At 36.4% G+C, this 21,229-nt stretch overlaps 9 protein-coding genes across 9 annotated transcripts; 4 read left to right on the plus strand and 5 right to left on the minus strand.

Annotated features, from left to right (window-relative positions):
• Nucleotides 1–212: 212 nt before the first annotated feature.
• Nucleotides 213–2,931, minus strand: EV154DRAFT_539311 (ADP,ATP carrier protein; the record flags this gene model as incomplete). Its single annotated transcript, XM_051604338.1, has 6 exons — nt 213–448; nt 512–1,163; nt 2,358–2,466; nt 2,522–2,649; nt 2,704–2,747; nt 2,820–2,931. The coding sequence occupies 6 exons, from the start codon at nt 2,929–2,931 to the stop codon at nt 213–215; spliced, it is 1,281 nt and encodes a 426-aa protein (XP_051454915.1).
• Nucleotides 2,932–3,052: 121 nt separating this feature from the next.
• Nucleotides 3,053–4,838, minus strand: EV154DRAFT_468908 (WD40-repeat-containing domain protein). The gene is made up of 3 exons (XM_051597807.1): nt 4,652–4,838; nt 4,494–4,588; nt 3,053–4,429 (listed from the first exon to the last, which is right to left on the minus strand). Exons 1-3 carry the CDS (start codon nt 4,810–4,812, stop codon nt 3,159–3,161), a joined length of 1,527 nt encoding a protein of 508 aa, XP_051454916.1. The 5' UTR covers nt 4,813–4,838; the 3' UTR covers nt 3,053–3,158.
• Nucleotides 4,839–5,203: 365 nt separating this feature from the next.
• Nucleotides 5,204–7,314, plus strand: EV154DRAFT_517655 (uncharacterized protein). Its single transcript, XM_051602521.1, has one exon. The coding sequence runs from the start codon at nt 5,296–5,298 to the stop codon at nt 7,207–7,209; it is 1,914 nt and encodes a 637-aa protein (XP_051454917.1). The 5' UTR covers nt 5,204–5,295; the 3' UTR covers nt 7,210–7,314.
• EV154DRAFT_517656 (vacuolar membrane protein-domain-containing protein) lies at nt 7,178–8,521 on the plus strand. The gene is made up of 4 exons (XM_051602522.1): nt 7,178–7,439; nt 7,520–7,639; nt 7,705–8,019; nt 8,077–8,521. Exons 1-4 carry the CDS (start codon nt 7,294–7,296, stop codon nt 8,339–8,341), a joined length of 846 nt encoding a protein of 281 aa, XP_051454918.1. The 5' UTR covers nt 7,178–7,293; the 3' UTR covers nt 8,342–8,521.
• Nucleotides 8,522–9,647, plus strand: EV154DRAFT_517658 (uncharacterized protein). The gene is made up of 4 exons (XM_051602523.1): nt 8,522–8,871; nt 8,926–8,974; nt 9,057–9,381; nt 9,443–9,647. The coding sequence occupies exons 1-4, from the start codon at nt 8,552–8,554 to the stop codon at nt 9,607–9,609; spliced, it is 861 nt and encodes a 286-aa protein (XP_051454919.1). The 5' UTR covers nt 8,522–8,551; the 3' UTR covers nt 9,610–9,647.
• On the minus strand, nt 9,647–10,898 carry EV154DRAFT_309223 (uncharacterized protein). The gene is made up of 6 exons (XM_051594899.1): nt 10,690–10,898; nt 10,560–10,616; nt 10,369–10,496; nt 10,185–10,310; nt 10,053–10,132; nt 9,647–9,997 (listed from the first exon to the last, which is right to left on the minus strand). Exons 1-6 carry the CDS (start codon nt 10,745–10,747, stop codon nt 9,748–9,750), a joined length of 699 nt encoding a protein of 232 aa, XP_051454920.1. The 5' UTR covers nt 10,748–10,898; the 3' UTR covers nt 9,647–9,747.
• Nucleotides 10,899–11,106: 208 nt separating this feature from the next.
• On the minus strand, nt 11,107–11,630 carry EV154DRAFT_425659 (uncharacterized protein; the record flags this gene model as incomplete). The annotated part of the gene is made up of 3 exons (XM_051596263.1): nt 11,107–11,265; nt 11,327–11,483; nt 11,563–11,630. The coding sequence occupies 3 exons, from the start codon at nt 11,628–11,630 to the stop codon at nt 11,107–11,109; spliced, it is 384 nt and encodes a 127-aa protein (XP_051454921.1).
• A 2,515-nt stretch (nt 11,631–14,145) lies between these two features.
• Nucleotides 14,146–16,096, minus strand: EV154DRAFT_468922 (uncharacterized protein; the record flags this gene model as incomplete). Its single annotated transcript, XM_051597808.1, has 4 exons — nt 15,264–16,096; nt 15,066–15,179; nt 14,851–15,015; nt 14,146–14,311 (listed from the first exon to the last, which is right to left on the minus strand). The coding sequence occupies exons 1-4, from the start codon at nt 15,707–15,709 to the stop codon at nt 14,146–14,148; spliced, it is 891 nt and encodes a 296-aa protein (XP_051454922.1). The 5' UTR covers nt 15,710–16,096.
• Nucleotides 16,097–18,389: 2,293 nt separating this feature from the next.
• Nucleotides 18,390–18,795, plus strand: EV154DRAFT_566386 (uncharacterized protein; the record flags this gene model as incomplete). Its single annotated transcript, XM_051605953.1, has 2 exons — nt 18,390–18,394; nt 18,651–18,795. 2 exons carry the CDS (start codon nt 18,390–18,392, stop codon nt 18,793–18,795), a joined length of 150 nt encoding a protein of 49 aa, XP_051454923.1.
• Nucleotides 18,796–21,229: the final 2,434 nt, after the last annotated feature.

The following is a 21,229-nucleotide window of genomic DNA, read 5'->3' on the forward strand; positions in this document are numbered from 1 at the left end:
AAAAAAAAAAAAATTGCATAAAAAAAAACCTTAAATCGAGGATGTTGTGTGTAACGTCATGGTTGACTTTATCAAAAATAGGGGATAGTCGGTTTTTGGATCATGTTTGAGGGGGTTTACGCCAACGATTCATGAAAAAACAAGGAGAGTAACGAGAAAAAGTAGCTTTTAATGTTTAAAAAAAAAAGAGAGAGATATCTCCCACATGTAATTTATCCTCCACCAGAAAATTTCTTACCAAACATGATTAATTGAAGTTGATCATAACCTGACAAGACACCAGCACCAGCAATAGCACGAAGAATATTTGCACCCGCACCCTTGAAGAGAGATTTGGTACCTTCTTTAGCTACGATTTCACGGAATGCATGAAGAGAGGAATCGTACTTTACAGCAGCACCAGAAGTCATCATCATACGACGACGAATTGTATCAATAGGATAAGAAGCTATGAAAGATAATTAAAGTAAGCTCATTTTATCTTCTTACGCAATGCATATAAACTACATACCGAGACCTGCACCAGTGGTAACAGCCCAACCAAGCAAGAAAGTGGCCAAGAAAGAGGATTGGAGATGTTCGGGCATAACAGGCTTAATGGAATCATACATACCAAAGTAAAGACCACGATAGACAATGATACCGATACATGAGATATTGAAGCCACGATAAAGACCAGCAATACCATCCGTCTTTAAGGTTTGTTTGTAAACATCTACCAGGCCCTTGAACTGACGTTCGCCTCCCTTTTTAGCCGACTTGTTATCGTTGGCAAGACGAGTACGAGCATAATCCAACGAATAAACAAACAAAAGTGAGGACGCACCGGCCAAACCACCAGAGGCTAAATTACCAGCAAACCAAGCCCAATAACCGTCTTTTTTGTTTCGGTTGAACATGCGCTTGAATTTATCCTTGAAGGCAAAGTTCAACGCTTGTGTGGGGAAATAACGAATCACGTTGGCGGTGTTGCCTCGCCACATCGCAACCATACCTTCGTCCTTGACCGTACGTGTAAAACAATCACCAATACCCTTGTAAGGAGACGCAAGACGACCTTGTTTAATCATCTCGTCTTGGTTCTGAATCAAGAGCTTGATACGCTCGATAGGAGCAGCAGCAGTCTTGGAGACCGCGGCGGAGACACCACCCATAAGAAAGTCCTTTTCATAAGTTTATTGGATTAATATACTATACGTTTTTTTTGTTATCCTTATATTTACAATGACAAACTTGTTCTTTTCAGATGCTAAAGCCATTATTTAAGATAAAGAAACAAAAGGCGAAAAGAAAGGAGGACGATTATTTGTTTTCGCTTTTTATTCACCAAAAATAAAAATAAAGAGGGTTACACGGCGCCTTTTACCAATGGTACGGTCGCGCTTTTTTAAAAAAAAGCGTCGTATGTTTTTTAGGCAACACTGTTTTATTTAGACATAAGAGACTCTAAACAAATACTTTAATCTCTCACTGTCCTTGTGACAAGAATTCTACCAGGTTTAAATAGTTCATATCAAGAAAATTTGGTAGCGGTTCCGGTCGACGTTGGCAAGTCTTTTTCTCTTTCTCATTACGGTTTTCACGAACACAGATAAAGGGGCGTGTTTGTTATCAACAAGTGCTTTGGACCCACAGAATCCATCTTCGTTTGATAGATAATCTGAGCCTCAAGAACTGTCTGAGACACCCACCGGTGTAAATACACATGGTATGACCCGCTTTCTAGCATAAACATTTGAGTGTATTTAAAACATGTAAACGAACACTCCTATCTGGTATTCATTTGCATATTTTCAACACCTTCAGCAGGGCCCCTTTACGTTCATTTATTTACATTTGCATCTTTATATTCAGACGCGTTACGTATATTTACAGGGGGGGGGGGAGTCTTCGAGAGAGACAACGTCGTGATGACTCTTGTAATTTTGGAACAAGTTGGGTAATAAACAAATGATTAAAGTCACACGCATCCCCACTTGATGCAAAACTTTCAAGGCGATTTATAGCTCACTCATGGATTGTATGGGTTATTCATACCAATCTATTACACAAAACTTCATATTACACGCTGCCTGTTCATATTAGTATTGCTCTCCTCTTTATATGGCTTGTAATACAGCCGATTTCATTTTTCACAGACCAGATGTAGCTGCATCATGGCTCTAAGGTTAATTATTTAGACATTGAGGTTGAAAACGCAGAAAAACAAAGATGTATGTGTGTATAATACTTTTATAGTTTATTTTGGAGAGAAGGGGTAAAAAAGGGTGATTTAAATCTCAGTAAATTTTATCCAAATCAATGTCATATGAAATATTACAACCACAACTGTGTTTGGCATTTGGGTTATCCACCACTTGAAATGTGGATCCGATTAATTCCTGAACGTAATCAACCATGGATCCCCGAAGAAATTGAAGCGAGACAGCGTCAATCACTACCTTGACGCCTTCCTTTTCGAATATTCTACAACACATGTCAATATCTTTTTCTTAAAAAACATCAACATCATCAAACTTACGTATCGTCTTCGTCCACTGTGTTTGTCAATTCCATTTTATTTTGGTATCCATGACATCCTCCAGAATCCACCAATACTCTTAATAATTGATCCTCGTCCTTGTCTCTTTTTTGGATATATTTTAATTGCTGTTATTTGGATTATTAATACAAAAAAAAAAAAAAATTGATATGTGTACCAACCTTGATTGCTCGCTCGGATATGTCAATGCCATTTTCGGTCGATGCTTGTTTAACCACAGCAGAACTAGGTATCGTAGCAAAGGTTCTTACACCGTAGCTTGTGAAATTGTTTTGACACTGCTGCAATGAGCGTAACACTGGTGTACGTAATGGTCTCGGCTGAACTGCATGACAAGCGGATTTATTTAATTGAAGCAAAAGTGCTTTACTGAATGCTTTGCGAAACATTTTTCTATAAGGTGGGAGTAGGGGGGTAGGGATCTATAATGAAAGAAAAAAGAAGAAATTGTTTTCTTTTATTATTTTAGTTTACAGCTACTACCGCCAGGTGCCTTGCACGTGATGCCGGGGAACGAATAATTCATATGTAATGTAGGGACAGTAAAAGATGAAGTGATGGGGGGGGGATATTCAGTGTATTTGTGTGCTTTTATTTATAATGTTATACAATGCGTCTAATCGCTATCTTCCTCCATATCCTCTTCATCGTCCTCCTCAGGCTCTTCTTGTAATGGCTCATCATCATCCATATCATCATCCTCTTCGGCATCATCAGGGATCGTCACGGGCTTCTTTTCCTCGGTATGAGCAACACCTAAAAGTGATTGATGGCGGAATGCTTGACGAACACCTGCATTAGAAGCCATATCCCAGACATGCATCTTACCATTGGAACCAGCAATGGCCAATTGGAAAGGAGAATCAGGACAAAATTGGGTAGAGAAGATACGACCGAGTTCGAAATTACGACTGGTGACCATACTGGGTTTGTTATCATTGGTGTTCCAGATCTTGATACTTTTATCTCCACTACCGGTAGCAATACAACCAGGCACAAGAGGGTTGACATCAAGCGCACTGACAGCATCATCATGTGCTTGCAAAGTGAAAAGAGGCTTACCACCCTTACCATTTTGAGCAACACGAACATCGTAATATTGAATGAAACCGTTTTCAAGAGCAACGTAAAAGTTGGAAGGTTGATGAGGATCCCAACGGATGGATTCAACATCAGCGGGTAATTGCCAACGTGTCACTCCTTCAGGAGATCTAGCATCAAGCACACACACGGTTTTATCGTAAGAACCAGAGATAAAGACAGTAGGTTCAGTAGGATGCCATGCAACAGATTGTACCTTATCAGTGTGATGGTTATAAGATTGAACACACTTGGAGGTGGTCAAATCCCATAATTTGACTGTACCATCGGCAGAAGAAGACAACAAAAAGTTTCTGTGATTCTTGTTCCAAGCTAAATCCATAATAGCATCCACATGGTAATTGGCGTTGACCTTTTTAGATCTCTTCTTTGTCTTATCGGTATGACCCAAAATGGTTTCGGGGAACATGATATCAATCGTATCGAGATCCCAAATCTCGATATCGGGTTCAAAAGTACCAATGGCAGTATAGTTACCAGAGGTTTCGGTGTTGACCTTACCGGCACCTGTGTGGAAATCTAACCATTCAAGACAGAGAGGGAAAGAAGGCAACATAATATCATGATGCACGTAGAGATTATCTTGTGCTTCCTCATACACATACACTTCTAATTGAGAAATATCGTCTTCGGTCTTGGCTGCCAATAACATGTTATCGGTAGGCAAGATTTCTAATTCTTTCTTTTCCTCTTCTTCATCCACGTTATGCTTTAACGTGATATAAGGATCCTCTGTGTCGTTCTCGTAGAATGCTAAATCCTTGATGTTACTGAAAATACCCACCTCTACAAAAAAAAATTTCATGTTAGTCATTTCTCCTTCTCTCTCTTTTTTGTTTCTCTTCCTTACTCTTGTTGGAGGCTTCTACTTCAGCGTCATAACTTTCCAAGTTGTATTGGTCCATTTCATCGACATCCTTGTTATCCTTCTTGACAGCAGAAGAGCTAAATCAAAAGAAAAAAAAATTAGACTGCTGGTTATTTTTTAAAAGTAACGGCTAAGCTTACTCAACAGCCATGGCTTCAGCAGCCTTCAAGTCTTCTTTGGCATCTTCTAATTGATCAGCAGCTAATTTACTGATTCTGGAATATTCTTCGTCATTGAGATCATATTTTTTAGGTTGCTGAGCAGCAGCACCTTTACGAATCCATTGAATGGCCGAGATCATGTTTTAATATTGAGAGTAAAGTTTTTTTTATGATTAATTGATCTAGTTTTTCTTGTCAGAAAAAAAAAAAAAAAAAGCAGTACAACAGCGTGACTTGTTAATTGGAATGGGGGGAGTAGACAAATAAAGATCTCTGCACCCCCAAAAAGATGTTCCTCCCAACCCTTAATCAAGAAGGTTTCGCGACAAATTAAAACAAAGGAGTATCAAATCTAAAAAAAAAGGGGGGGGGGGAGTGAAATAGAGTTCATTCACGATGCACACAAAATGAAGGGAATTTGTGTGGTGATTTCTGCGGGGGAGAGATGACTGGACTATAGTCAGAGAAAGAGAATCATTTCTGTTTGTCTGTTTCTCTGTCTCTCCTTTGATTTCAGATGAAATTTCTTGGTACCCTATTAAGAAGGATTTTTTTTTTATTTATTTTTTTTAATCTTCTTTTCTTCTATTTCTTTTAGTCATAATAATAAAATAATAAAAAAAATGAGTCAATGGGATACCACCATGCTGGAATATGAAGATGGGTATTATGACCAAGGCGAAGACGACGATGGCAATGAGTCTGATTACTCTCTCGACTATGAATTTCCCGGTCCTCGTTATCCGAAATACAGAACAACCATCAACGATAATGATACTGCTTCTCAACTCTCCGACGCTTCTGAACCAGACGACGACTCTCCGAGATTCGACATGTGGGACGACGACCCTTACAACGACTTTACTTGGGAATCAAACGACATGCAGCTCACCAAATTTATGAAGCTCAAACAAAAGAAACTATCACCTTGTCCTAGTTTCTGGAAAAAAGACAAGGGCTTTCCGAAGCAGTTGCCTCAGTCGGGCTCTTCCACAAACCATGATCAGTCTGCCAACGCTATCTGTCTAGTTCAGTCGGATTATGGTCTCTCTGAACAACTATATGCTGTTTACAGAGACAGAATCATTCAATGTGGTCGTACAACCACCTCCACAAAATCAAAACCGCAGCGACAAAAGCGTGACACAACATGGTTAGAAACTACTACAGCTGAAGATCCTCCCTTGGTTGTTTTAAATCACAAGTTTGCCGATACACATCAATCTGTTCCCGTCTCTAAATTGAACAAGAACCAACTACCCCAACAAACAAGAGACGATGATGATCATTTTGAACCTTTTACGAAATATATCAAACGTAGTGAATATCCAGCATTATTACCCGAAGATTCTTATTTAGCACTTGGGTTTGATCCACAATGTTTAGCTCACAAGTATGGATACATGGCTATTGGAGGTGTGGAAGGCGAGTTTGAGCTGTACTGTTGTATGGATCTGGATCCAATAAAGATATGGGGTACCAAGTTCAAAGGTAAAGACAATGTCATGCTCATGACAAATTCAATTCAACTGGTGCGGTGGAAAAACAAGCAAAATGATGACTATCAACATATGCTGATCGGTTGTATGAATGAAGCTGGACTTTTATTTTACAATTTACCATCTCATGTCGAATGCAAAGGGGAAAAGGCGAGAGACAGAGTGAAATTACATAGTCATATAAGAGCATTTAATGGTGTGCCCATTAATGATGCTAAACTTAGCCCCGATGGTAGCCAGTTGGTGTGTGTAGGAGATGAAAATATCATATTTATGATTGATATATTTCAAAATGAAGACACAAATGAGATTAGCTTTGGTGTGCCTAGCGAGATCATTATTCCACCCGAAATATTTCAACAAAAGACCATGTCCAGCACACCTTATTCTTCTCAGTACATATCTTGGAGTGCCAGCTCTGCTTATTTTGCACATACATCCGACTCACATAATCTAGTTCTGATATGGAGAACATCCACTAAAGAGATTTTATATACAATTGATGCTGCAGGGTATACTTATGCCATCTCTTTTCATCCCAAATTCGATCATATTCTTGTATTTACCAACCGCTATGGCTATTTCCATACAGTCAACCTCTCAAAAATTCTTTCCTTTGACCAACAAACGGAGTCTGTACGTGGACATCAATGTGTAGATACTTGCCAACAAATCCATCATGCAGTGTTTCACACCCACCATTTGAATATACAGCATGAGATCACCATGGTTTCGTTTCGCGGTGAGATTGATACCAAGTTACGTATCCTGGCTAAAATCAATGGTATTGAATGGTCCAAAGATGGACACTACCTTTATTTGGCTACCAAGAAACGAGTGCTAGTGTATGAATTCCTTTCCACCCAAAACATCATACCTTCCTTGCTCGAGATCACGGGTGTTCATGTACGGAAATTATTAGAACAGTCTTGTCCTAAAAGAAAAAAACTCAACAGGACCTTGGATGATTGGTCAAGAATACCTAATCACATTCAGTCAAGAATTCTTGGTAATACACATCACTTGGCCCAGCATTAGACAATTTTTTTTTTTGTCTGTTTCACCTTCTCTGCTTTTTCTTTTTTTTTTTTTCTTTTTTTTTTTTTACTACACTCTAATAAAATGATGGCGAATCAAGACGACGGTGCAGGTTGTAAATTACTAGACTCATTTGCCATTTTCGTGCAGCTTGTGCTGGCCACACTTGCTTTCTCTACACTTTATATTAAACGACAGCGTGAATCACCGCAACGACCTCTATTCATTTGGTAAAAAAAAAAAAAAAAAAAAAAAGAAGGGCAATTCTTCATTGTAAGACCAAGACTTATTCACTTTTTATAAAATGAAGGTCGTTCGACGTCAGTAAACAGCTTTTAGGCGGAGGTGTGATTCATACACTTAATCTAGTCGCTTCCCATTTTTTCGGAAAGAGTCTAGACGGAGAACCGGAATCGAATCCTTGTGTTTGGTAAGTCCGTACTCGTGTGCTGAGCAAACATAAAAATTTACACAATCTCACACATGCAAGAACAGGTATTTCTTGAATATTCTGATAGATACGACGTTCGGTGTGTTAATTATATGGGCAGTCTTATCTAGTGTCAAACATGTAACAAGGTTTTATAAATGGGATGGATTTCAGAGTGGAGTGTATGGCGATCCTCCCTTACGGAATCAGATTAAAATGTGGGCAAAGCAACTCGGTGTCTATATTTTGGCTCTAGTCACCATGAAGGTAGTAGTCCTGTTCCTGTTTGGTATTTGCCCTTGGCTAGAAGGCTTTGGTGAATGGGTCTTGAGCTGGACTGCAGGAAATTACAGACTTCAAGTCTTGTTTGTTATGCTAGTGTAAGTCTGTGATCTATCCTAACATAATGCATACTAAATAATTCTATAACTAACTAGTTTTCCTTTGGTGATGAATATTGTGCAGTTTTGGATCGTCGATACCATTGTAAAACACAAGGACATTTTGCCTATTCGATTAGATGGCGATGAAGAACTCGCCCAGGATATGTTAATATCGGACGGAGAGTATACACAAGATGATGCGTTCTTTGATGAAGATGATGTGGAAGATGCTACCTCCATCACCTCGTTCAAAATACAGCGCACCTCCATTTCCGACGAAAGTCTCTATGAATTACGCACCAGCGGACCAAAGAAATAATTACACATCTATATTACTCCCTCAAAAAAATAATCTATAAAAGAACTTTTTTTAATACATCATATCCATGACAACCATTTTATTTTTTCACCCACATGTAATTTGGTGTGACTGTAGCCGATATGCGTGCGTAAATTTTAAAAAAAAATAGTGGGGTACCTGGGGCAGGCAATTTGTCTTTTTTTTTTCTTCTCTTCTTGTTCATATAACATGCATCGTCTCGCTCGAATCAGACCGAGATTAATCACCATCCCACAAAGACGCACTGTGTTTGGCGATCGTCCTTTCCCTCCACCCCAACCAACAAGACCGATCGAAGATTACAGCGCCAAAGACGACGGACTTTCGCCGACACTCGACGCTGTGACAGAAGATCCCAGTCTTCAAAGAAATAACAATGACCCCTTTGCATTTCGACAAAGTCATCATTTTGATACCTATGAGATCCTCACTCATCTCGAATCCCAAGGATTCACAAGAAAACAAGCCGAAGTCATCATGAAGGGGATTAAATTCAGACTTCGTGAATGGTAAGTAAAACGAATACCCCTTTTCAAGACCTTGTTCTAATAGTTTTCCTGTAGTACTGCTTCCGTAAGACAGCAATTACTATTGAAATCAGATTTAGAAAATGTAGGTAATAGCACTCTTTCCTTTTTTTTTTACTTTACCCGGGAAAAAAAACCAGAGCCACTGATCTTTTAATATTGTGTAGGAATCGTATTTATTTAAAGCAGCCTTGTCGGAATTAAGAACCGAAGTACAAGTGATGCGAAGAAACGACATGCAAATGCTTCAAACAGAAATGTCCTTGATTACCCGTGAAGTGGATTCCCTGGAGCAAAGGCTGAGTGAAGGTGTGGCTGACATGAAGAACGAGATTCAAATGGACATGAATAACCGAAAGAACGAAACTCGTCAGGACCAAAAGAAGATGGATATGCAGATCCAGGAAATTAATAACAAATTTACCATCAGTCTAGGCGATATTCGGACAGAGATTGAAGCAGTGCGCTGGGAGACAATCTGGAAGGGCATGAGTACGGCTTTTTATCTTAATCTATGTATATGTACAATCTAATTCTTTTTATATATATATAGCTGGTGTTGCATTGGCTGGACTGACAATTGCTAGTCTAGGTTACTTATTAACGAGATATTCTGTGAGAAAAGCAACATTGGCAAGGATCGAGGATGATAAAAAGAGAAAGCAAATGCAAGAAGATGCAAGTCGTGCTGGAACTGCGGATATGGAAGTGATATTTTAAAACAATTTATAATAAAAGTCTATGCCCATATATATATATATATAATGATGAATATTGGATTTATTTACGAAAAAAATAGCAATGGAGGGGAAAGATTATAGATGCTAATTATACTTTTTATATATATATGTATTATTTTTACTTCTTGGAAGCTCTCTTCTTCAACTTGGGAGAGGTCTTCTTGGGACTCTTCAAGTTAAGATGATGTTCAGGGATCCAAGATTCATCCAAAACCATCTCACCCTTTTCATCACGATGAGTAGGACGTTCAGTCACTTCTTCAACCTTCTTGGACTTCTTGGTCTTCTTGGCATCAGCAAAGAAAGCAGCACGGACAATATAAGCAACACCAGCGGCACCAGCAACGAGAACAGCATAAAGAACGAGGCTATATACTCATTATTAGTCTCTCCTTTCACCTTTAAAACACTCTTTAAACTTACAGTTGAATATCGAACCAAGAACCAGTGGGCTCAGTTACGGTAATGGTACCATTGAAACCAACAACACGAGTCACGGTTTTCTAAAGATAAATATATCAGCAACAGCACAATCTTAATCATTACCCTACTTACATCAACCATCAAGTCAACAAAGACAGTCAAACCATGCTCTCCAGGAGCAAACTCGGAATAGAAGTTGTAAGGGATTTGAAGAGCGGAACCGGCAGCAAGTGTCTTACCATAACGGGTGGCAGTCAACTGAACGATAAAGTTAGTTTGCCATTCAGTTACACACACAGACAAAAAATTAACTTACGTTGCGAACAATGTTGGAAGCATCATCGACTTGATGAACTTGACCAGTGACAGCAAAAACAGTATAGGGAGTCTTTTCCTTGTTGACAATATCCAAAACAACCTTGTTACGTTGTCCATTGACAATCACTATTATTAAGAAATAATATTAGATGATGACCAGATGATGTTCTTTAATAATTAGGTACATACTACCGAATGGGTTATCAGGGAACTCTGCAGTTACTTCCACATTAGCTTGTGCGGTAACTACAATAGAACAATAGTTAGCTCATCTATCAAAATACATAATAATAAAAAACGCGTTTTTTTTTGTTCTTACCAAGACCAGCAACAAGTAATAAACCCAGAGCCCAGAGAGAAGAGAATTTAGCCATCATTTTTGTTTTTTTTTCCTAAATAAAAATAAAGAAGAGAAAACACCAGAAAAAAAAAAAGAAAGAAAAAATTATATAGACATTTTGTATTTTGTAATGGCTTGTTCAACCATGATTGGTTTACAACAAATTTGCGTGTGTGCCCATGCTTTTTTAAAATTCAGACTGTGTGTGTTCTCTAAGCGCTTCTCATTGGATCCCTTTCCTAATCTCGAAAACGCACCTTTTTTATTACCTCAATTGCATCTACCCAGAAACACTTTACATTGTGACACTCACTGATTTCAATCATATCATACAAAAAAATAAATAAAAAGACAGCAACAGTTTTATTGTTCAACAGAGGTTTCACGAGCTTCTTTTTAGCTGTATTCTTGATAAGGTGCCACTTGTTGTAAAGGCTCTTGAAGATGGTTCTTTAAGGCTTCCGCTTTGGCTTTTAATATACCTAAATCCACCTTGGATTCTCCTACAAGACATAACAACATGGCTCCAATGCCTGTAATGAAAACGATTCCCTCCTACAAACAGAAAAAAGTCTGATCAATAACTCTCCTCACACGCATACAATGAAGGACTCACATCACAGTGTAATATTTGAAATTGAAGGTTGGTATAGGTATCGTTATTCTTCTTTTTATAAGAGTTCCAGATATTAGCAGAGATGGCAGAGTAAATACTAGCATCTTTATCAATGTCGGCTGCAAACGATATTAATGACCCTTCGCTTGTCATGATTCTATATTTCTTGAGTTTTTAATTTTCAGTTCTTATTGCTACTTGCTTTTTTTTTTCTCAAAAAAATAAGAGTTTCTTACAATGCTGCCTTAATGCCATTATGCAATGATTGTCTCAACACTTGCGAGATAACTTTAGGTTTAAGCATGGTAAAAAGAGAGAGAAAAGAATAGTTTCCTCCGCCTCCACTCAACCGAGACGGACTTAATTTTATCCCGCATTTTTTTTTTTTTTTTTTTTTTTCATTTTCATTTATTAAAATTGTTAGGGACATTCCTGGTTGGAGTGACAAAGTAACCTCTGGATTACGGGTTAAGGTAATCGAGTTAGGGACCTGAAACAGCCGGTTAGGAAAGCCCAAGGAGTACCCCCATAAGCGGAGGCAACCTAAAGCCCCAGATCGACTATGGAGAAGAAAATGGGCAAAAATTTGTCTGCTTTTATATTTTTGAAAAGCCAAAAATTGTGGTGTAAATCATTATGAATGGCGTTTTCCTTGAGTTTCCTTGAGTTTCCATGGCACTTTATGACTGCTCCCTGTGATTAACGATATCACATCTAATAAGAAGTTAAGCGTGTATTCGGTTAAGTAGAAAGCGCCTGACTTGACTTGGGTATTTTCTTATTTGAATGATTGTATTGAAAGAGCTTTTTGGTGCCCACCAAGTACATTTTCTGATAAATATTGCCCAGTTTTTATTTTTTGCTTGAGTATTTAACATTCCAGATAAACGTACTCGTTCCACCTCTAGCCATCTTTTGTCACCACAACTGCACCTGTTGTATGCGCAAGGAAATCGTCACCAAGGCCATTCTTGATCACTTTATCCATCATCCAGCTGCTGCCTTTTTCTTACTGCCATCATCAAACATCACCGTCATTTCGTCTAATTATGCATTAACTTGCTTTGATTCTGAATATCAGCTTTTCTTTTAACTTCACATTTAAAGGGCCTTAAATAAAAACAGGAACCCCGCAAGAATATCTTTTGAATTACCTCCCAGTTGACTTCCTGGTAGTGCGAATTTATATCAACAACATAAAGACAAAATTATTGTAGAAACGTCAATTGTCAAATACTTTGGCATGAAGGGGAGACGTCAACTTATTTTTAGGATATTGAAGAAAAAGAATTCCTTGGACTTCAACTTTAACTTTGTAATAAAGAATTGATCGTCAGCAAAACTGACATCAGCAACCATAACGCCGGCATGGCTAGTCACTTTGAAAACGAGAACGAGTGAAGATACAAAGAAAAATTATAAATGACAAGAAAAAAGGTATCTGTTATCGAAAGCAATTTCTCTTCTGTTAATGGGAGAGAGGGAACTATTTTTTTTTTCTACACCACTAACCACCGTATTATTTAAAGTGCGACTTTTCCTTGAGATTTAGTCACCAAATAGAGTTTTTTGTTTCGCACTTTCCCAAACATGTTGAGTGCAAGACTTTTCATACTTGCTAACAACATTTTACATCCCGATTGGACAGCTCGCGTTTTGAGTGGATGAGTGCCCTATAAATCTTACTTCCAAACTTTTTCTTTTATTTTTCTCTTTGGACAATGTAGTTGGCAAAACATTGATCAGCCCTCTCTGTTCACTTTTCAACAATATGGACATGAAAACTGTCGACCCCCCTGCTAAGTTTTGAATTGCTCCATTGAAACATATAGGAAAAATGTATTCTGCTTTTCTTTTTGCATTTTACAAACTTTTGTATAGCTGTTGACTTTGGACATTACAAAATGACGATGCTTGAAGGAAGCCTAACCTTTACTTCAACATCGCAGGGAGTCTTCTTAAACTCTTATGTCAATCGGATATTTTATATAGGTAAAACCTATTTCTACATGACTATTTCTAATACTAAGACTATTGTAGTATCTTTTTGAATTTTATCGGCGTCAAACCAATAATGTCCTTAAGTTCTTTACCTATGAACTTGCTTTTTCAAGACGTCAAGATCAATAAATTCGTTCTTTATTTTGCTACTCAAGACCTTTGTAAATGGTTGGACCAGCAAAGAAATTAGTTTAGCAATAATGTGTTCACAGTTTATTATCATTTATTCATTCGTCATTAACAAATAAAGGATGTTTCCAATAAATAAAACTGAATATAATTTGTATTCTCTGTAAAATGCTTGTCATTATTGTTACATATATATAGCAGCTTCGAGAGTATCATCCTTGGTGTTTTCATACAACTGTGTTGTGCCATAATGTTAATGACAGTGATAAATATGTTGATGACAAATGTTTTTTAAATTAACTGTTTTAGTTCATGACCTTAATATTCATTCTCGTTCCAAATATAACATATCTTACGCTTGCTTAATTCCATTTCTTCTGAATAATAATTCATTTGATTATTCACACACAACTCGAAATTAGCATGGAACCATTCGAACTGCCCCCAAAAAAAAACAGATATATGCAGCAGATTGTATAGGATTTAATGAGTGCAACGATTTATTTATATTGATAATGCTGATGAACATAATAGTCATCGAGAAAGAGAGACCAAAATGTGAAATAAAAAGTCAAAGGTTTGGATTATAATAAAAAAGAAACCTTTTTTTCCTCCGTCCATTTTAGATTTGATTTACCTATTGCATACTTTGCCATATGAGTAAATTGTTGTTTTTATAATAATATTATTTATTTTATCAAATTAAGAATTCCTTGGCGATATTCAAACATCTGAGGTATCTTAGCAACAAAGTCAATTAATTTGGAGCATGTCGAGGGACAAGAAACAGTAAAATGAGTTCTTTTGACATAATAGTCATCAAAGTAAGTTGATGATTCAAAATATACTACGGGTCTCTTAGGGACAGCCAGGGTGTACGTAGTCGTAATCTTGGGATTATGATACTGTAATAGAAGCCAAGAGGTCAATATATCTTAATAACTTAAAAAAGATACAATCAGTATAGTGTAAACCAGTATATGTGTTTTATAGCTTACCTTCAGCTTCTAGTTTGGACTTGACCTTAATATTTCTGCGTAAGATTAAGATCAAACGAGCTTAAAGGCGAAGGAGTGATGTTAGAATTGTCAAACCAAGTACAAATCATTCAATATTCATTTATTTTTAATTACCATGTTGTTTTTTACTATATTTTCTTGTTTCCAAGTCTAAAGGATAGCCAAATCACAGATCGCACGTTGTGATTACGTGCACTTTGGCTGTCCCTAAGAAAAGCGAATATAATATCATGCCTAATTTAAATATGTTAGCTATTGGCTATTCAATCTTAAAAAGCAAAAGATAAAATAGAATGCTTACCAAAATATCTGACATAATATTGGCATGGTGTTTCAGCACCATCAGCCTTTTGTATTTTTAACAACTTGATGAACTGTTCAATGAGCTTCTTTTCATCATTGGTTTCTTTTTTATCAGTGCTGTTAAAATCAGTTCCCCCAGAAAGCTCCACAAACATAGGGGTCACCGTCTTATTTTCTATTACGAATACAACGCCATCCCACTTTGTATTGCCTGTGACACTTGCAGTTTTCTCGACCCTAAATATTCTGTAAGATATATAAAAAGAAAGGTATTCTACAACATTTACCATTGCATATCGAGTATGCCATTTCTTGATACAAATAGGTTGTGCAAGACGGGTATAGTAGCCAAAAAGCTTGCATTTCTTTCTAATTGCTTTTGAAGTAATGTGTTGCGTGGACTATCAATCATGTTTGAACTACACGTTTAACATTAGCTGCCGGTATACTATTTAGCCAATAAATATCAAAATTGTTCAACTTACAGATGGGTACACATGACTTCAGTAAAACTTAAATCCACATGAATGATCGGATCGAAAATATCGATCGTTTCTGCGATGTACAACTTGATTGTTTTTCTTAGTAATCTTGTACTTGGTTCGCAACCATTTATCTTATTTTGCAAGGATGAAAAGACATCAGGTGGTTTTTTTGTGGGCAAATCAGTAGCCTTGGTTAATTGAAGTATTTCTTCCTTCGCAGCTTTAGAAACCTTTAAATTTTTGTTTTGCAACAGAGAAATAAATTGAGCAACATCTTTTGGTTTATACTTAGTTGGTGTCCAAATCATATTAGGTAGAGGCGTTGCTTCTAATTCAATTTTTTTCCATAGCCACTGCTGTATTATAACCATCATCTTCATCCTCGGACGAAGACTCATAATCTGGAATACCTTCCATCTGGTACAGCGACTTAATAGCTGCTCCATCTTGTTTTGACTGGTAATCAGGTCCTTTATCACAAGCGAATTCGCCAGAGGATAGATACTGGTAAAATCTGATTGTGTTGTACATTGTAAGTAATAATAAATAGGTTAATTTTATAAAAAGTGTAAGGATGAGCAGAGTAATTATATCATTAAGAAAGCACCAAAGCCAAAATGCCAAGACTCTTTACACCAATTCTAAACAAAGTAGCATTTGAGAAACGTTGTTGTTTCTAACTCATGGATTTGGAAAAGCTCTCAGGAAATGTTTGCGTTTCTGACTCTTGAGATATTTATTTCTGTGTTAACCCTCTGGTTTACAATAATTCTACTGTTGGTTTTTTTTTCTACTGCTGATAATTTTTTTTTCTATTGACCTCAAGAAACCCTATTGTTAAAAAAAATATCTATTGCTCAATAAAAATTTCTATTGGTTAAGAAAAATTTCTCTTGTCAAGATTAAAAATTCTATTTTCAACGCAATTCACTGTACGGCACAACTGCCGAACTCTTATTGGAAGTTTGTTGTTCATAAAATATATTTTCTACAAAGCATCGACTATTAATGTCTCCAGTATGGGTTTATTTTCTTGGTATGCTCTTTGACCTTCATTCAGCAATCACCCTTATTTTATTGCATATCAATGATAAACTAATAGATATATTTTTAAGGGATTAATTGTCGCTATGAGTTTAGTGATCGAGGCCTTCTTCAAAAAATTTAAAGTACATATGCCCAATAATCTTCCCTTTCGAACAGATGGTTTTTTTGCAGTGATTTGTTTTTTTAATAGCCGTAGTTGATTGAAATTAAGTCAAATAGTAACTTATAGTGGATTAGTTATTGGTTACTATTTCCTTTTGATGGTGTCGTTATATAATAAAATATATTTTTACGGGCTGCTACAATCAATCACCAATAATGATGTATTCCTTTAAAACACGAATTAAACTATGCATAACCCTATTTAAAAGTCATCGTTATTCATTTTGAGAAGAATGATGACGCCAGCCGGTTTTTATCTCTAACTATTGGTATTAATCGATGCCAATTGCCATACAATGATGATTGTAATTTTTGAAATGCTATTTACATAAAAGAATAGTCATAACTATTTATACTTTTGACATTACTTCTGTTTGAGACACTAGCAAATGAAAAATAATTACAAAGGAGATAGACAAAAAAAAATTATCTCAACTGGTTTTTTATCCACACACATACACTTCCTTTTCCTCACTCCCTATCCCTACCTTCCTATCCCTACCTTCCTATCATATTGATATTATTTAGGTGCTTTATGGATTTTCGATTGGTCGGTTTTTTTTATTTATTTTTTTGCTAAATTGCCACTTGTCTAACGACTGTGGGTATAAAAGCAAAAAGCCATTGATGTTTATCTGCATTTAAGATAACAAGTTATCGATAGTGCGGCCGGTAGTACTAAAAAAAATCTACCAAGGCCTTGGTTTTAGCATGTAAATACAAGGGAAATGATGCTTTATAGGGCATAATAAAAAGGACATTATAAAATACGAAAAAAGAATCATTTTTTATTATGACTACAACTTATTACCAACTACTGGTTTTTCAGTCGCTTCCCTATGTCATTTTAAAACCATACCTTCCATCTACTACTGAGACATTTACTTCCCTACATAAATGTATCATCAAACCCTTCATCTTTTGCATCGAGCTTTTTTATGACCTCGCCTAAAGGATGGCTATGTTTGAGTTGGCTAGATTAAATTTTCCATGATTGTCCAGCTGCTCCATATTTTTACCAATGTAAACAGCCGTTGTCAAGCTAGTTCTTCAGGTAGTTATACTACGTTGTCGGAAACTGCTCCTTAGTCATTTGTTTGTAGCGTCCTCTTTTCACCATGTTAACAGATCTACCTTTTCCCTGTTGGTAGCTCGATATCTGCTAAAATGTCTTATGTAAAGATCAGCGCTTTTAATAGCCTAACAGGGATATTGTCAACCTTGCAATAAAAACCGTATTTATAGTCTCGAGTTCACCTTGTAAATAAACGTCTTTTCAACGGGAAATCTCGCGTTAAAGGTAGTCCTTAACTTGTCTACTTTACCTCAGCAAAAAAAGTAACATGTCGTGTCGCTTCGTGATGAGTTCATCAGAATATCCTTAGTCCTAAGAATCTGTTGTCTAATTCTTCGTTGATGCTGGAATGCTGTTCAAAGATTTCCTCTGTCCAAGCCTGTTCATAAATAGCTGGTTTTCAAAAATTTAATTTCATAATAAGCTGTGAGAAAAAGTTTTAAGCCGGCTCGGAATTGATTAATTGGAAAAATGGTTCCCACTGCCTATAATTAACCTTCATCCTTTCCATCCCAAAGAACCATTTTATGGAATTACCTTTGCCATTACTGACTCATTCTTGGTATCGTAAAAACTGTGTCATAAACTGTAATAATAGTATTCTTTTCAACCAGGACGCTATCAATTCTTACGATTTTCCTTTACACTTTAGGATTTGCACGACCAACATGAATCACTGTTCATATAACAAGACTTTACAGCTTTGAAGGTTTTCATGGTTCACATTCGACATTCTTATGGCTAGTTTATGAGTGGATGATTGGGAATGAAAGACATTTATACTCTACCTGCGAATTATGATTAACAGTATCTAAACACAACGAGCTGGCGGGATCAAGTTTATGTCGTTTTACCAAAAAGTTATACTCATTCTTCCACACCAGTATGCCATTCTCTCAGTCTACAATTAGATGGGTTAAAATACAAACACCTTTTACACACGAGCAACAAAACACCCATTAGTTTACCCTTGAAGGCTTGTATTAGGCGAACGAAATTTAAGCAAATTTGCAGACGAGGATAAAATTACCAGCCAAAAGGGAGATCGAAGGATAGACGTTTAAAGCCTTGTACGCAAGAAGCTAACAAATCTGGATGTATAGACATAATCGTGATCAAAATAGTGTGGTGGAGACAAATGGAATCGAGGATGTGGAATCGAACGTCTTATTAGAAGTGCTTTTGGACTTGTTAAAGCAATACGATGAAGATCAAGTCGAGGAAGGACAGGATATACACCAATCATAGTAATATTTTAAGAGGGATATAGACAATTGTGACATAGTTGAGGATCAAACTTGGGAACAATTCGGCTGACTATTTGGATTTATCATCTGACGACGAGGGGAAACACTGTTATTACTTAATCAATCTTTCACTCAAAATGACCGTATTACACGCCCAACTATTCTGCGCCAGAAATAATCATATGTGCAAGCAGTATGTTATCGATAGTAGCAATATATGATTACAACAGATAGCGAGGTTTAGTATACTCGTACGTCTGGGGGTTAGGGCAGTGTTGAAATTGGATAAACGAAAAGGATGCCAGGGTAGCAGTTATAATTCAACCTGGCGGATCCTCGAGTCTAGAGGTACAGGTATCATGAATCTCTATGAAATGAACCGAGATTCTAGTACTTTTGTGGGGGGAACTAGCAGAATAAAACGAAAACAGTAATGCTTATCACAGCCTAAAAAAAAAAAAAAAAAAAAAAAAAAAAAAAAAAAAAAAAAAAAAAAAAAAAAAAAAAAGAGAAAGAAACGACGAGGATTTGGATGATAAAATGAAGACTATGAAACATCAATGAATTGTAATCCCTGCGTTTGCAAGATGCATTCTTCTTTGTTGTACACAGTCTGACAATTATGCTATACATATTTAAAAAAAACTGATGGTGAGGTTAAAGCAGATATAAATAATTGGGGCACATTGGGCGTCTATTAGATGTTTCTTTTTTTTCTCCCTAGGAGTCTTTCATTATTTTAAAATTAAAATCAAGTTATTTTTTCAGAGTTATCATTTTAAGTGCTTAGCTCAATCCATGTGACATTATCTTTAAATCAGATTACAAACATACACGACTTCTTATTTTTAAAGCCTGGTTTTTTTCTGTTGAGCCATCTAGTTAAAAATCACAGCATTTAACTTTAAAGCTGCCGCGATATCAATTAACATTTTTTTGGGACCTTCACCTTCACACAGGACAATATAATAGTTGCAGCTACCTTTTTTTTTATCCGCGTCTTACCTGGTATATATATACTCGAATGAAACTACAGAGCTCTGATGGAATTGATAATATCACAGAAAAAAACAATGCCTACTTCATCCATTATAAGCTTCTTGAGAAGCACATTCATTCTGATCCCAGTAAGTGACAAGGTTGTTTTTATGGGTGATACTGAGACGCTTTGATTCCGACTGATAGCATGCTCTTAATAATAAGTCACACTTGTCACTTTAAATAAAATATTAAAAACGCCGTTTGCGTGTCTCACTTTCTTCCTTACAATCTACTCGAAGTAATCTTACTGTTGGAATGCATTGTGATTAGCAAAAAACTAAGTTGACACAACGATACAAAGCTTGAAATTCAATCATAATCCCACCATCGCGATCTTCTTCAACCGTTTATAGTCTTTTCTCTAGTCTTTATCGAGTCTGTAATAACTTGACCAGGTTTAAGAACGAAATTAAGAATGATCTTTATAAACACAAAACTGATCCTCTTAATTTCTGGTTGTATGCCTTCAGCTGCTGTGACTAACTGACCGCAAGAAGGCCTTATTCACCGTAAAAGACTACAGTATAATGAGCTTCGATTTTTTGCGTTATAGATCGCCTATATTCACCAAATAAAAAAAAAGCAAGGGGGAGGGGGAACTATCGACAAAATAATATGGTTTACAATTTGTCTTTCAAGGCAATTAAGGCCCCTTTGTTGGTGACATTCTGGTCTAGCCTACATCGTGGAATTAAACTCGTCTTGTATGCTGTTAGTTATGAACCAGTTTCGTAAAGATTTTGAATGAGTGTAGCAACTGGAACTTACAGGTGTTTATAATTATGACAGCTGAAGTTAGAATTCTTGCAAAAAAAAAAAAAAGAGTAGTATATTTCGGTAATATTCCATGTAATCAGTGAGCATGCAGAAACAATTAAATTAATAGACATATATCTTCATGGAAATAATGTGATTTATACAGAGTTTCTTATCTTATATCGTAAATAGTGGGGTCGTTTCTCATACTATGCCTCTTTATGTATTTTTTTTGTAACAGTCTCTGTTCCAATGTAAATCTTTTTATTTACTTCGACCAACAATAAATCCGTCTTTTATGTTTTTGTCATAAATTTTCTTTTTTTAAAAATAAACAAACATAGCAGCCAGTGGGTTCTGGTTGTAGACAAAAGCATATAACGATAATGGTTATTATTTTAAAGATGTTATCCAACGGCTACCCCTTTTACCAGTGGATACCACAATTTTATCTCCCCGTTCCCCTTTCTTTTATTTTCTTATTTTGTTACTGCGAAAGAGATACATATTTTTTTTTTTTTTTTTTTTTTTTTTGCAATACATAATCATGTAGGCATACCTCTTTTTTTCCCTGGTATCATCAATGCAAATCATCGCCTGGTTTAATCCCCAAGTAAACGTATAACTATCTTTTTCGG

This window comes from Mucor mucedo (genome assembly GCF_025094135.1).
Source record: "Mucor mucedo strain NRRL 3635 chromosome Unknown EV154scaffold_85, whole genome shotgun sequence".
NCBI lineage: Eukaryota > Fungi > Mucoromycota > Mucoromycetes > Mucorales > Mucoraceae > Mucor > Mucor mucedo.